General features: G+C 35.5%; 1 protein-coding gene across 1 annotated transcript; it reads right to left on the reverse strand.

Annotated features, from left to right (window-relative positions):
• Positions 1-2732: 2732 nt before the first annotated feature.
• Positions 2733-6949, reverse strand: LOC149208652 (cellulose synthase-like protein E6). Its single transcript, XM_089398398.1, has 9 exons — positions 6693-6949; positions 6187-6511; positions 5791-5931; positions 5537-5662; positions 5239-5451; positions 4929-5153; positions 4489-4836; positions 3859-4386; positions 2733-2915 (listed from the first exon to the last, which is right to left on the reverse strand). The coding sequence occupies exons 1-9, from the start codon at positions 6947-6949 to the stop codon at positions 2733-2735; spliced, it is 2346 nt and encodes a 781-aa protein (XP_089254524.1).
• Between the last annotated feature and the right edge of the window lie 10187 nt (positions 6950-17136).

Consider the following 17136-nt stretch of genomic DNA (forward strand, 5'->3'; position numbering starts at 1 on the left):
ACATCCAAGCGCAGATCGGGATTCCAGCAGTGAATCATATTCCCCTGTCATAAATCAGAGAACAAGGAGCTTACGTGAGATATATGCACAAGACCAACCAGCTGCTAGAAATGGTCTTGTGGGGGATAATTCTGATCTGAAGAGGACTAGCTCAGAGTTTATTGAGCCTCCTCTTGTCCTCACTGCCACTGAACCATCGCCCTCCTGGCATTGTCATTTGGTTCAGTCTTCTGATCCATAGTCTTATGCTGAGGCTGCTGGGCATCCATCTTGGGAGTCTGCCATGGAGGAGGAGTATAACTCCCTCCTCGAGAACCAAACTTGGGATCTGGTCCCCCTTCCTTCAGGAAGGAAACTTGTCCGATGCAAATGGGTCTACAGGACCAAGAGTGCTGCAGATGGGCAAATCACCAGACGGAAAGCAAGGCTAGTAGCCAAAGGCTTCCAACAAGTGCATGGCATTGATTATGACGAGACTTTTGCTCCAGTAGCAAAGATGGATTCCATACGCCTTACACTTGCCATTGCGGCTGCCCAGCGGTGGGAAGTACGTCAGATGGATGTGAAGAATGCCTTTCTTCACGGAGACCTATCTGAGGAGATCTACATGGAGCAGCCACATGGTTTCATTCAGGATTCATCTTTGGTCTGCAGACTGAAGAAATCTCTCTACGGCCTTAAGCAAGCCCCGAGAGCTTGGTACGCGAAGATGTATTCTTTTCTCTTATCACAAAACTTTGAAAGATGTAAGTCTGATCCGAATGTTTACATGCTTAGGACACATGATTCTCTTCTTATCTTAGTTTTGTATGTAGATGATCTCCTAATCACTGGCAGCTCGGCTTCAGCCATTGCTACAGTCAAGAGGGCCTTGCATGAAAGGTTCTTGATGACGGGCATGGGTCCATTACACTTCTTTCTTGGTCTTGAGATTAGCCAGAATGCCACAGGCATCAAACTCTCTCAGGCTAAGTATGCACGGGATCTCCTCGAGAGATTTCGCATGACTGACTGCAAGCCAGCACCGACTCCTTTTCTGTCTGGGGTCCGCCTTGAGGATGGATGTGACACTCCATTAGTTGACAACACTCTCTACTGACAGCTAGTGGGGAGCTTATTGTACCTCACCCACTCCAGACCAGATCTCTCATATGCAATAGGGGCAGTTTCCAGATACATGCAGGAGCCGCATGAGATACACTGGAATGCTGCCAAGCGCATCCTCCGATATGCGCAGGGCACCATCACCTTCGGGATTCACTATGCAGCAGGCACTGCATTGAATCTCCTTGGCTTCACAGATTCTGATTGGGCGGGAGACAACATTGATCGCAAGTCCACCTCCGGATATTCACTCAGTCTAGGATCTGGCCCTATCTGTTGGTCGAGCAAGAAGCAGGCTGCTATTGCTCTCTCTTCAGCTGAGGCTGAGTACCGAGGAGTAGTCAACATCACCATTCAGGCTCTGTGGCTACAACACTTTCTCACTGAGTTGGGCGTCCAGTTCCACCAGCCCATTGTCATCTGGTGTGACAACCAAAGCACTCTCAAATTTTGCAGGGATCCAATACAGCGGCAGCGGACGAAGCACATAGAGATCCATATGCACTACATCAGAGACTTAGTACATGATCGGGTCATTGATTTGCAGTTCTGTCCTTCAGCAGAACAGACTGCAGATATCTTCACCAAGACATTCACTGAGCAGAAGTTTCGCTCTTTGCGCGATCGTCTTGGAGTGAAGGACACGATTGCTTAGCAACTGTATTTTTCTTCCTCTTTTCTTTTGATTACATTGTATTTTGAGGGGGGGTTTTTCCCACGAGGTTTTCCCTCTTTCCTCAATTTTAGTACAAGTTGCACTATATTTTGGGTGACCTTTGGCCTTAGTTGCCAGGGCCCATTTTCTATTTTTCCCATAGTGGTGTTCAGGGGGGGTGTTGGAACTACTACACACCTACATGCAGACTCTTAGTTAGAGCATGGGACTGCATGCAAGATTCCTTTTGCATGTTGGAACTACTACACACCTACATGCGGACTCTTAGTTAGAGCATGGGATTGCATGCAAGATTCCTTTTGCATGATTTACTCCTTGATTTGCTCCTTCTTTAACTCCGCAACTGACTAGTTATCTCTGGAACTTGTTGTAGGTGTTGAGTCTTCTCATTGATCACCACTATAGTGCATTACCTTGGGATCTTCACCCAGTGATGCTATATCATGAGCATTGTAACATATTTTCGAATGAATCATTCTTCTCTTCTTTCGATTTTCTTTTAGTGTTTTTGCTTTGCAAAGCTGTGTGTTCAACCTTTACTAGCTAGATTCATCTGTGCAGGTTTTCTAACACATTTACACACATAAGAAAATAAATTTCAAAAAAGATTCTCTCTCATATTCAAGGAGAAAATCAAATACATAATACCAATTCTGCAAACTTTAATATATAAAGTATAACCCACAAAAATCAAACATTGGCAGAGTGTAAGTAGACTAAAATTATGCTAATGTTAAAAAAATACTCAGAAGCATACTCAGAAAATCGCCCTGCCCTCCTCCATTACACACGCAGTTTCAGGCTCCTTTTTCAGGCTCACGCTGTAAGGTTGCCGATGACAGACCATGTCCCGAGGGTAACCGTTTTATCGGAATCAAACCAATACCAAGGAGGATCACATTCAACGTTTGGCTCAGGGTCGCAACAGAGACCTGCAAATCGACCTTGTATATCAAGCATGCTCACGCTCACGCTGTAAGGTTGCCGATGACAGACCATGTCCCGAGGGTAACCGTTTTATTGGAATCAAACCGATACCAAGGAGGATCACATTCAATGTTTGCTCAGGCTCGCAACAGAGACCTGCAAATCGACCTTGTATATCAAGCATTTGGCTCAGGGTCGCAACAGAGACCTGCAAATCAACCTTGTATATCATAGCTTGGTGCAAGAGAGATTAGTTTAGTAAGTTAGTTATTAAGTAGGTAGTTGTCTAAATAAAAGAGTCATCTAACATTTGATTTGAACATTTCAATAATTTAACATTTGATGTGATGGTGCACTGACACAGTGACAGTCACAATCAGGGAAGTTGTTTTCAAAAAGAAAAGCCTTACTCCGTAATTATAACTTGATGAAGACATAAGTTATGCGAGCAGTCAAATTTTAAAGTTAAAAGGAAGAGCCACAGTAATTTTCTGTAAGCCAGATTTAGACAGACTCGATAATTGGGTACCAGTGAAAATTCCAAGTTAAAAAGAAGAACGAAAGTAATTTTCCGTAAGCCAGATTTAGACAGGCTCGATAATTTTACCCAAGTTAGACATGCCTCAATTAAAACTATGATCGAAGAGTTAATACTTTTCCTTCACTCTGGTTAAATTCCCAAATTACCATCAAATCAAGTTTGAAAGAAAAAACTTGTGTGTCAATAAGAATTTGACTACACGTGTGGCAATAAGGGTGGGAGAAGCAAGATAAGAATCGGAGCAGAAAGACAAATTACCGCAATGTTTACATGTGTCATAACGTCGTGTATCCCAGAATGTGGATTCGATGTTCAATTTTCCATTTTACAATTCTGAGGCATTCAAACTACTGTTACCATGTAGTTTATCTTATACAAAGCCAGTATATTAAGATGACCTGCTTCAATATCGAATTGAATGAGTCTCCACAAATATAGTCCATATCTATGACACAATTATTCTAGTCCAAATCTCTGAAACTACACGAAGTAAATTAAAAAACTAATGCAGATGCATACTTGAACATTGAACAGAGAGTCTTCCACCAAACGTTTTTTTCAACTACTTCCGGCGGATGTTTCACCAGGTCGGAATGAGCGTGGAAGTTACAGAACACGCAGAAACTGCAACAAAGATGGAGACAACGGTAATGGAAGTAGGTATTCGCCCTTTATCCTTCCTCATAAACATCGCCTCGAATATAGGATAACTAATTATCACTATGAAGCTGCACAAAACTAACTGCACAATCATACACTCAAAAGGCTGATATCCTTCTCGCATGATTCTTGCTAGTCCACGGACCAACGATATCAGGTTTATTATTGCCAAAGCTGCTGGTGGGACAAACATAGCAGATGCCACACCGAACTCCAACATTTCCTCCTCGTATCTTTTCGCTGCTTCGTTATCCACTACTTTGCTTGTCACCTCGAAGCCTACCTCCGATAAACCGAGCATCTTGCAAACAACTTGGATTAAAGCAAACAAATAGGATGACACGCCTTTAATCATCCACATCCTCTGTTCGTTCCACCAACTCTTAAACGAACCCCCGATGAACAAAAACTCTATCAGACTGTACCCATATGCAGATCCTGCTAATGAGACGAAGAGGATGAACCATGGATTTGAAGCCTATTCATTGCCACAAACTTATAATCATCACTAATGAAAATGAGGACTTCGTCTTGGTCTGTGATGTAAAAATATGGACGAATTTGATAAGGAAAAAATTACCTTGGGAAATAATGATACTCCATTAAACATGGCGAGGGCAGGAAGTAAACCGTAGCAAAATATATATAAAGAAGAGGGAGCCCATAGACAGGAAACACCATAACACATACAATGGGTTATACTTGTCCGTTGAAAGTCATAAACATATGCGCAAAACCTACTCAAGAAAAACTCCAGGATTCCGGCACTCCATCTTTGGATTTGAATGAGTGTGTCATTCATGTTCACTGGCGCGACACCTAAAAATGCTTTTCGCCTTGGAGTGCAGTAAATAGATTTCCACCCTCTGCACTGTATAACGAAACCTGTCAATACATCTTCCACGGCACAGCCATAAATCATGCCAACCTGCAATTTATCAAGTTCAATTTCAGGGATATATATAGAGGGTACGAAACTTAAAAGAAAATTAAAAATAAAACTGCTGGTTGGAATTTTGCCTCTTTGCCCCACAGGGTGTTCTCCTCGCAGGCGCAATTGGCAAGATCCCTTGCATCTTTCAGCATCTTGGATGGATTCGTTTGAGCTCTAGAAATGGAATAGGCTTTAAGCGATTTGGAGGACGCATGCCTTACTTCCTTCCCACATAAAGCATCCCGGCGGTGAATGCATCCAGTGCCCGTGTATGGTGGACCTTCGAGACCATCCATTCCTTTAAATTGACACTGAAAGTAACGATTTCCCCTTTAGGTTCAATGCATGGTTGGGCAACTTAAGACCCTACTGGTAAAAGGTGCGGATTATACTCACATAGGAAGTCCTCAAGTGATCGTTCCCGTACAGATCGTTCCTTGTGATGCCATGAAAGCCTTGAGGGAATTGGACGTATGCAAACTGGTGACCTGTTTGTGGGTCCAAGAAAAAGCACATGGCTTGACGAAGTGCTTCACAATTGTTGGTGAACATGTCGCAATCAAGAGTGAGAATAAAGGGAGCATTGCTCATTAAGCCAGAGATTCTAATCTGTCGACATCACAAACCAGCCGTAATATGAGGTGACCACATTTCTAAAACAAGACAAATATTACCAGAAGATTGCAAATATTACCAGAACATTAAGAGCGCCGGCCTTGTAATGGTGAGGAATTCCTGGTCGCTTTTCACGGGAGACATAAATAAGAGTGGGCAGATCATTACCCTGAATGTCCTTGTCGTCTCCGTTCTCCAGTAGAATCTGCATATACATTCGAAAGATTCGTAGAGAAGAAGACACAATCGACAAATGTATAAGTAGAAATTCTGGTGATTTCAACTATTGTTAGCACGGCATCTGCACATATCAAGCAAGGTTCATAGGAGTACCTGAACAATACTCGGATGATCTCGCCTAGTGATTCCCAAAATCCAGTCTTTGAAGCCCGTGTGTTCTTTCTGTTTGTCATCTGGAACACTTCCCATCTCCACGGCGTTATTGATACGATCCTTCATTTCCAAATACGCTTTCTGGTAGAAATAATAAAACAAAAGAAGAGCTGCATGTATAAGCCAAATCCAGGATGTGGAACAAAAGAAATAAATCGCAACTCAATTGGCGTTCACTATGTTATTTGTTAAGAAGCGTGAAGTATTATTTAAAGTATATGATATCAGGTTTAAATCGCTACGATATATTCACTAAAAAATGTATTAGAATTGGTCATCTAGCCCAACCTGGTTATCAATTCCTTTGATTAAAAGTACCAAAAATAATTTTTTTACCTTTACACTCTTCCATTCTTTAGTAAAGGACATATTTTCGTTTTTCTGAGCAGAGCTTGCCGAGAAATATGCCTCTGGTGATCTGTCTTGAATGGTATAGTTATAACAAAATGGAAGCCAAATCTTTGCAAAACGTGAAGCTTCCAAGAGAGCATAAAATGTAAGCGAGGATCCTCCATCATCAGAAACATAACATGACAGTTTTCCTACAGGATAGTCTACAGCCAAAGCCGACAGTACTGTGTTTATGACAGTCAGTGGGGGTTCTTTGATGGGATCAGCGGTGCATATAAATATATCAACAGGCAGTAGATCGCTCTCAAACCTGCCCATTTTGATGAAGTAAATTATATTCATTTAACATACCCATGAAAATGTTTAAAAAGCATAGATGAGCAAATTATTACCCCTCATAAGCATATAGATGAGCAAACTATTAACCCTCGTAACGTTTAAAAGCATATTTAATTGTGGTCGCGCTGGAAGATAGATGAGCAGATTATTACCTCTTAGAAAGTCTTTCTGGGAAGACTTTTCGCTCAACAGGCCGCCACCTGATGGCCTGCTCCAAAATCCAACCGTAGGCGAAGCCTAGTTCTGCCACAAATATCACAATCCATGACCAATAATCCTCACTCGGGATATGCATCAGCCGATAATAGATGAGACCAATTATTGCAGAAAAGTGGGCGCAGCCATAAACTCTGTATATGAAGGATTTCTTTTCCAGTGTCGTATACAGAGGAAAGCCCTCAGGCTCCATCGCCAGCGTGTTATAGTGCGTAATGCTTTTCGCTTCTTGACCAGACCACGTATGCTTTTGGCTTCTTTACTTTCTCAGGCACCGTATTGAACATTATGATGCATTCAACCTTCTGGCCATTCTTATGGAAACGAAGTACACGAAGTCATTGTCTAGTAACTGTCCTGTCCAGCTCCCGTTGACGCTAGAGTACCTGAAGAGGGTATGATAGGTAACGAGGAGTGATGTGTGGCTAACTGTTCTGTCCAGCTCCCGTTGACGCTAGAGTACCTGAAAAGGGTATGATAGGTAACCAGGAGTGAGTTCATAGAGAGTATACATTTTACCTTTTTTTTTTTTTTAAATCAGGGTGATTTAAAAACCCTGATTTAAAGTTTGTAAGTCAATATATTAAAAATTTTATGACTCAGCAACTCAAGTGAACTGCCTATACGTTAGATAAGCTAAAAAAAAATTATAACTTAACAAGCGAAACCAATGGAAACCAGCCAGGGGAGCCAACAATAAGCATTTTGAAATAGATTGTGGATTTCTAGAATACTCTGGCATCCGTCATGGGTGAGGTCACATAATGAATCTCACCCATGTCAGTCTAATACCAAAAAATATCAGCAATCCACTTAACCTTAGGGGATGTTGTGGCTAATAATGTTTCAACCACTAAATCTTTGTAATTATTATCATAATTGTGTGAGATGAATATAAAATATATTCAAGAGTTTGAGTGGGTTTAATGGTTAAGAGCATGTGTTTCCTTCTAAAAGATTACATGGTCAAAACTAGAGGGGTAGAGTATCTATGCCTTCATAGACTTAGCAGTGAAATCATTGCATGGATCTCATACTTTTTTTTCCCACAAACAAGGAGGTCTCATACACCAATTTGGTGTTTGGTCTCATACTGCCTTGTCCCTGACCTTTGGTGTCTGGTCTCATACTGCCTTGTCCCTGACCTTTGGTGTCTGGTCTCATACTGCCTTGTCCCTGACGTTTGGTGTGTCTGGTCTCATACTGCCTTGTCCCTGACCTTTGGTGTTTGGTGTGTCTGGTCTCATACTGCCTTGTCCCTGACCTTTGGTGTCTGGTCTCATATTGCCTTGTCCCTGACCTTTGGTGTCTGGTCTCATACTCCCTTGTCCTTGACGTTAAAACTGGATAATAATAATAATAATTTTCTTATAATAAATTGATTGTTTATATTAATATCATTGTGGGATGGAAAATGTTAATTACAATATGTTATATTTTGATAGTTAATTCGTATTTTTTTTTTAAATTTGATTGTCATGGGATTGAATCTTCCATCATTGGATATATGAAGGCTTGCCAACAGTTTTTTTTGCTAATTACACTGACAACACATTTTCTTGCTAATTATATTATCATTAATAAAAATAATTAATTAATATTATTAATATCTTTTATTATTCATAAATATAAATTAATTTATCTATTTAATTTAAAAATTATTATATTACAGATGGTTAAATAAAATTATAATAATAAAATAATATATTCCCAAATAGAATTTGACATCAATGGTTCCTACATGTTTAATGTGTGATAAACGGCTATTTATTTGCATGTACCACGCATAAATACAGTTGTGGTAATATATGGCTTTGGTATTTGGTGGGTCAACAAAACCACGGCCCTCGCGTTCGGTAAAACATGTAAGTATGACCGAAAACATGGAGGTATGAATTGAACCGCATGGCCATTTCATATTGAAACATTGAATATTCCGGGTAAAATTGGAATTAAGCAATTATGTGAACATACAAATATTCCAATTAATATATTATGTAATATTGTATTATATATTATTGTAATATTAATGTTATTATATAAATTAAAAGATTGATAATTTTTAATAATTCAGGATATATATTTAATAATATTTTCATATGATTTAATAATATATTTTATAGGGTTAAAATTATATATATATATATATATATATATATATATATATATATATATATATAATAAAGTCAACTAAATTATAATGGTAAATAAATTTTATTACTATATTTCATTTGTTATGATACATGTTAATATGATATTTTTTTAATTAGTTAATTTAATTAAAAAGACAAAAAATGAATAATTATTTGTGAAATAAATCTCAATCTTTAAATTATTGATTATTATTAAGAATATTTTAGAATATTCCATGAACATTAAATCTCTATCATCCACCTAATAATTATTCATAATTAGATTAAAATTCTAAAACCTTATTTCAAAATAAACACACTGATTAACATAATTATTTAAAAATATATTTTGAAATATAAAAAAGATGTTGAATTTTTTTTAATTGAAAGTAGTGGTGACAAAAATATTAAAAACATTTAAAAAATTATTAAAATAAAAATAGAGAAGACATATTGAGATTCTCATTATCATTTTCATAATAAAGTTATTTTTAACATATATATATATATTGTAAGCTTGGTAGGAGTACATCTAAATCATGTCCAACTTCTCACTCGGGATAGCACAAGATTTGAACAAGACTTCCAGTGAGACTTCATTTCCATGGCCATTGCCAATTGAGCTATTTTATACCTTTAATAAAAAAAAATCCTAATATTTTTTTATGAATTAATGTAATTTTTTGACAATTTCACAATATCTTTCTTCAACCCATTTTGATAAAAAAAAACTCTAATATTTCTTTCTTCAGACCCCATTTATGAAAGTTTCTTAGTGGTATACTTATTCTAATTGTGTTTTGGAAAATTGGACACACCAGTTTGGAAGTCAATCATTTTACTAACTATGTGTCAAGCATTCACTTCATGTCATATTTGCTTAGTGATATACTTATTTTAATTGTGTTTTGAGAAATTAGTAACACAGATTATGTAGTCACTCAATGTATTAAATATGACTCAACTATCATACTTCATACCACCCTTATTTGCACTTATTCATGAAATTATCCCAATTGTGCATTTTATAATCTAAAGCACCAACTACAAAGTTAATCATTAACCTCATAACTAATATGTTCAATTAGACAAACCCCAATCAAGATAAATGTGATTGTTTCTAACAATATCTCCACTTCTATCACCACCCTCAACAAAGTTTCTCCATATATCTCCCTCACATCTTACCCCACCCCACTCCATTGGTGTTTCTCCAAAATTCTCATTGAACTTATCTTAATTGTACAATTTAACAATCAAATGTACTGAAAACTGACACTTTTGATTACACAAATGCAAATCAAAATAATACTTGACATTTATAACACCATCTTAGTAAATTTCTCCACCCTCAATAATATTTCTCTAAATATCTACCTTACTCCCTATCCCACTTTTAGAAATTCTATATCTTACCCCATTAAAATGTTTAACAATGTTTATTTAAATATATTTCCAACATTTTTCTTTGAAATATAAAAAATATAATATTTATATTTTTCATTCCAACAAAACTAAATATAAATATTACCAAGTTAATAATATTCCCTTTTCCTTTCAACTTCATCCTCATTTTCATATTAATTTTTAACTTAAAGTTATCATCTTTATAATATCTTCAAATTTATTACATTACATAATTGCTTTAATGATTAAAGAAATCTCTTATAACCTTTTCACTTTAAAAAAGCAAGTGTTTAGAGACCCTCAACTCGGTTTTCATCTTGGGTTTTGTCTGTTGCCGAACGCGCGAATTTACAGGTTCAGAGATTATGGCTATGGTTCCAGTTGTCGTCGCATCAAAGCTTGATGGACCCTCCTCCGGCCATCGTAGGGCTGCGGTCTGCTCGAATGTCCCTCATTGCAGGCTCAACGGTGCAGCAGAGATGTATCAAGAGGCTCCTTTAATTTCTGCCGACACACTTGGCCCGGAGGATCGCGTAGGTTTGAAGGGGCTTATAGAGTTAAACACCACTGAACCCAGATGGAATCCATCGATAGATCTTGCTTTGTGGGGCCCGATACAAGAAGAAGCAGGAGTTTCAGTGGGAAGGGTCACCCCAAGCAGAAGGGTCAGCTTGTATCTACGAAACAGATTAAATTTGACTGTTGGCGTCCCTATTGCAGCTGCCAGCAGAGCCCAAAGGGAAAGGAGATGGAGAGTAGGGGTTTTTAGGAGCTTGGCCGCCCAGTACCAGCGTCGGCTACCCTGTGATGGCGGAACCAAGGAGGATGCAGGTCATTTGTTTGACAAAACGACCCTTCAAGATTTTATCCCAAACAGGGGCTTGTCCTCTGTTTCAGCTAAAATGGAAAGCGCTGGAAAGGGTTACGGTAGCCAGCAGAGAACAGAAATTTCAGAACCATTCCAGATTCTGATTGCACACATCTCCGGCAAGTCAATGCTGCATTGGGTGAGATCTTCGGATCTGGTGCAGGACCTCAAGCTACTCCTGGAAAAAAAGGCGGGGATTCCAACAATTTATCAGCGTCTCCTTTATGAAGGTAAACATTTGGAAGATACCTGTCCTCTGTCCTGTTATAATATTCAAAGAAATGCCTCCATTACCCTGTCCATGCGTCTGCGAGGGGGTGCTGTTGGACAGTCCTCTTCAGCTGCAGCCTTTTCCTATAAAGATGCAGTCCATTCTCAGAAGCCCAAGGAAAGAGCTCCTCCTGCTCATGCTCCCAAACCCTTCTTAGTGGACAAGTCGGAGGATATTCCTTCCATTGAATTAGCTCATCCCTTGTTGGATAAGCATTACCAGATGTATGCAGAGAATGGCATCATCTGCAGGTTCAATGGTCTTTGGCCTAATACAGCAGATCTGTACCAATGGATTCATGCAAATTGGACCAGCAATTGCAAGGTTCTTTTCTGCTCTAAAGGCTTCTTTATAACAGTGTTTGTTGACAGTGATGATTACCAAAGAGTCTTAACTAAAGGCCCTTGGTTTTGGAATTCTGCGGGTCTGTTCCTTACTCCGTGGTTCCCAGAGTTTGATCCTTCCGCAGCAGTCATCACCAAACTCCCGATCTGGGTTAGACTTCCTAACCTTCCGGTGCATTTATGGAGCTATGTTGTATTTGAAGCCATCGGCAACTCCTTAGGTCATTTCCTCGAAACAGATCCCTCAAGAGGGCTAAAAGGAATTTATACCTATGCCAGAATCTGCGCAGAAATAGACATAAGCAAAGGACTTCCTGACCAGATCATTCTCAAAATAGGTGATTTCCACTGGTCTCAACCTCTGGATTTCGAGAATACAGCATTTCGGTGCCGAAACTGTCATCTCACAGGGCACCTTCAAAGTTCATGTCCTTCAATGCCCTTCCAAAAAAAGAAAGCCAAATCCAAACCAAAATCTAAAAGCTGGAAACCTCATGATCCTCCCCCATTGGACCCTATTTCCAGCTCAGATGAAGAGGACGTGGAGGAAGATGTGGAAGTCGTAGAAGAAATGCCAGAACAAGTTTCTCCCTCTGTGCGTCACGAGGAAGCAACAGCCCCTCCCATCTCTCAGAAACGAACTCATGAGTCATCTCCTTCGGATTCAAACAAGGAGCTTTCGCCTCCAGTCCAACACAGTTTACAAATTGTTCTTGACCAACAAGGTCCAAATGGTTGGGTCAAAGTCGGCAAAAAGAAAGGGAAAAAAAGTCGACCAAGTGATTCCACCCTCGGTGGGTAGATTCTTTGGCTTGGTCCGGACTCCCTTCTGCTTCTGGTTCTGTTTGTTCAGCTCAGCTTTAGTCTCTTCTTCTCTTGGGAGCCGAGGTGGATATTTTATCCTTTCCGGCTGCCCTTGCAGTCTTGTGGTTCTAGCCGCCCTGCGTGGTGGGCAGTCTTCTCTTTTGAGTTTCCTGAAGTCCAGTTGATAACTTTTTTGACTGTTGGAAGTATAGGAGCCTCAGCTCTGTTTTCCCTACGGGGCAGACTGAGGCCCCTAAGTTATGTACTTTTATAATGTTTGTAGATAATAGAATTACCGCAGTTCACAAAAAAAAAAGAAAAAAAAGCAAGTGTTTAAATTATTTCAATTTATTTTAAAAAATAAAAATTCAAACAAAATCATTTCATATCAACTAAAAGCAAAGCCATTAGAAAATTATATTTTAACTCTCAATTTTTTAATAAAAATAAATATTTCAATTATTTCAATTTATTTTAAAAAATACAAATTCAAACAAAATCACTTCATATCAACTATTTTCATTAAATCTTCTTTAATTAACCATATCTATAATACCAAACAAAATCTTTGTTTATTTGTTAATTAAAAATTTCGTATTTAATGTTAAATCAAATTTACAACTAAATATTTTATGTTGCATATTTAAAATCTCCACAATTTCTAATTAACATGTGAAATAGAGGGTGTTTCTAATATTGATACCATTCCTGGTTCCTCTGCAAATAAAACATCACAATACCATATCTTTAGTAACCCTTTTTCAGAGAGTAATGGCTTGCTACATTATTGAACAAAATAAAAATAATTCTTTATTTTTTGAAGACTTTTTCGAGACTAGATATACTACTTCCTTTCTAAGTTTTGGTTAAGCATGGACATGCTCATTTTTAAAGAAGTTTCACTAGCGTCAACTTCTTTTGATAAATTATATATATTTCACCTTGAGGAAATATGCATAAATACTTTGTGAAACTGCAAGGGATGGAAGAAGGAAATTTACTTATTGTAAATTTAAGTATTGTTGATTGCAAACTCCTAAATTTTGTTGGTTTCAATGAAAATGGTGAGGGTGACTTTAACACCATAGAGAATAGAAATCTTGAACGATTTGTTTAGTAGTCTGTTCTTATGAGCTTCTATGGTTCTATGGTCTTACCAATGACATTGTTGGTAAATTTATGAGTTATGAAATGAAAACAAGGTCAGAAGCTGATACCCACTAATTTATTGAAAACCCTTCACACGACATTTTGTTATATTATTTAATTTTTTTAAAACCCAACATAAATCGAAATTAACATTATTTTTATGGTTAATTTTCACCTTGCACTTTAGGATGTGCTAGACCCCACTTGACCACCGTGAAGTGTTCAATTTTGTGTGTGAAATGAATATAGAATATATTTAAGAGTTTGAGTGGGTCTAATGGTTAAGAGCATGTGTTTTCTACTAGGAGATTGTAGGTTAAAAACTAGAGGGAGTCGAGTATGTATGCTTTCATAGACTTAGCAGGTGGGTCCCTTGTACCATAAACAAGGAGGTCTCATACACCAATTTGGTGTCTGGCCTGAGTCCCTTATCCCACAAATAAAAGGGTCTCATACACCAATTTGATGGCTTAAGTCCCTTTTCCCACAAACAAAAAGGTCTCATACACCAATTTGATGTCTAGCTTGACTATGACCTAAAAATTAGATAATAACAACAATAATAATTTCTTATAAAAAGATTAATTATTTATATTAGTATCATTGTGAAATTGAAAATGTTAATTATAATAGGTTTTTTTTCAACACGATTAATTACAATAGGTTATATTTTGATAGTTAATTAGTATTTTTTTTAATTTAAATAACATGGAATTGAATTTTCCATCATTTAGATATAGGAAGGCTTGCGAACAAGTATTTTTGCTAATTACATTGTCAACAGATTTTTTTGGCTAATTACATTGTCAACGCATCTATTATTATTTATAAATATAAATTAATTTATATATTTAATTAAAAAATTATTATATTACAATTGGTTAAGTAAAATTATAATAATAAAATAATATATTCCCAAATAGAATTTGACATCAATGGTTCCTAAATGTTTAATTTGTGATAAACTGCTATTTATTTGCAGGACCACACATAAATACAGTTGTACTAATTTGGTGGGTCAACAAAACCACGGCCCTCGCGTTTGGTAAAACATGTACGTATGACCGAAAACATGGAGGTATGAATTGAACCGCATGGCCAATGTAAGTTTGTCTAATTGAAACATTGAATATGCCGGGTAAAATTAGAAGCAATTATGTGAACATACAAATATTCCAATTAATAAATAATACATAATACAATATTATGTAATATTCCAATTAATAAATAATACATAATACAATATTATGTAATATTTTATTATGGTATGGAATTTAAAATGAAAAATATATATTATATATATTAATGTTATTATATAAATTGAATGATTGATAAATGTTAATAAATCAAAACATATATTTAATAATATATTTCATATTCTTAAAATTATATATATATATAAAAAAAAATAAACTAAATTATAATGGTAAATAAATTATATTATTATAATTTATTTAATATGACATTTGTTAGTGAGAAATTTTTTAATTAGTTAATTTAATTAAAAAGACAAAAAATGAATAATTATTTGTGAGATAAATCTTAATCCTTAAATTATTGATTATAATTAAGAATATTTTAGAATATTTCATGGACATTAAATCTATATCATTTACCTAATAATTATTGATATTAACTCAAAATTCTAAAACTTTATTTCAAAATAAACCTACTGATTAACATAATTATTTAAAAATATATTTTGAAATAATGAAAAAAATGTTGAATTTTTTTTAATTGAAAGTAGTGGTGACAAAAATATTAAAAACATTTAATAAATTATTAAAATAAAAATAGAGAAGACATATTGAGATTCTCATTATCATTTTCATAATAAAATTATTTTTAACATATATATATATATATATATATATATATATATATATATATATATATTAAGTCTGGTAGGAGTATATCTAAATCATGTCCAACTTCTAATCCAAATCAAGGGATAGCTCAAGACTTGAACAAGACTTCCTGTGAGACTTCATTTCCATGGCCATTGCGAATTGAGCTATTTTATACTTTTAATAAAAAAAATCTTAATATTTTTTTATGAATTAATCTAATTTTTTTGAAAATTTCACAATATTTTTCTTCATCCCATTTTGATAAAAAAAGCTCTAATATTTCTTTCTTCAAACCCCATTTTATGAAAGTTTCTTAGTGGTATACTTATTTTAATTGTGTTTTGGAAAATTGGACACACCAATTTGGAAGTCAATCATTTTACTAACTATGTGTCAAGAATTCACTTCATGCCATAGTGGTATACTTATTCTAATTGTGTTTTGGAAAATTGGACACACCAATTTGGAAGTCAATCATTTTACTAATGATGTGTCAAGCATTCACTTCATGCCATATTTTCTTAGTGATATACTTATTTTAATTGTGTTTTGAGAAATTAGTAACACAGATTATGTAGTCACTCAATGTATTAACTATGAGTCAACTATCATACTTCATACCACCCTTATTTGCACGTATTCATGAAATTATCCCAATTGTGTATTTTACAATCTAAAGAACCAACTACAAAGTTAATCATTAACCTCATAACTAATATGTTCAATTAGACAAACCCTAATCAAGATAAATGTGATTGCTTCTCACAATATCTCCACTTCTATCACCACCCTCAACAAAGTTTCTCCATATATCTCCTTCACATCTTACCCCACCCCACTCCATTGGTATTTCTCCAAAATTCTCATTAAACTTATCTTAATTGTACAATTTAACAATCAAATATACTAAAAACTAACACTTTTGATTACACAAATGCAAATCAAAATAATATTTGACATTTATAACACCATCTCAGTAAATTTCTCCACCCTCAATAATATTTCTCTAAATATCTACCTCACTCCCTATCCCACTTTTATAAATTCTATATCTTACCCCATTAAAAATTTTAATAATGTTTTTAAAATATATTTCCAACATTTTTCTTTAAAATATAAAAAAATATAATATTTATGTTTTTCATTCCAACGAAACTAAATATATATATTACCAAATTAATAATATTCCCTTTTCCTTTCAACCTCATCCTCATTTTCATATGAATTTTTAACTTAAAGTTATCTTTATAACATCTTCAAATTTATTACATTACAAAATTGTTTTACTGATTAAAGAAATCTCTTATAACCCTTTCACTTTACAAAAGAAACTGAAATAATTTATAAATTTATATATAAATAAAATATAGATAAACAATAATTTGTAATTATATATATATATATATATATATATATATATATATATATATATATATATATATATATATATAGTTGTTATTAAATATAAGAATAATATATGTATATTAGATAAATATATGTTGGGTTTATTATTTCTTTAGGTTTATAATATCAATCATGGTTAACCCTGGTTGAA

The sequence above is a fragment of the Pinus tabuliformis genome, chromosome 1_2 (genome assembly GCF_031772625.1).
Source record: "Pinus tabuliformis cultivar Carrire ecotype Pingquan chromosome 1_2, CPIR1, whole genome shotgun sequence".
Lineage (NCBI taxonomy): Eukaryota > Viridiplantae > Streptophyta > Pinopsida > Pinales > Pinaceae > Pinus > Pinus tabuliformis.

Excerpts from the sequence above, each read along its gene's own strand:
- LOC149208652 (XM_089398398.1), bottom strand. The coding sequence starts at position 6,949 with ATGGAGCCTGAGGGCTTTCCTCTGTATACGACACTGGAAAAGAAATCC. Across the intron at positions 5,452-5,536 it reads CCGGCGCTCTTAATGTTCTG|ATTAGAATCTCTGGCTTAAT; the intron begins GTAATATTTGCA and ends TGATGTCGACAG. Across the intron at positions 4,837-4,928 it reads ACACCCTGTGGGGCAAAGAG|GTTGGCATGATTTATGGCTG; the intron begins GCAAAATTCCAA and ends GATAAATTGCAG.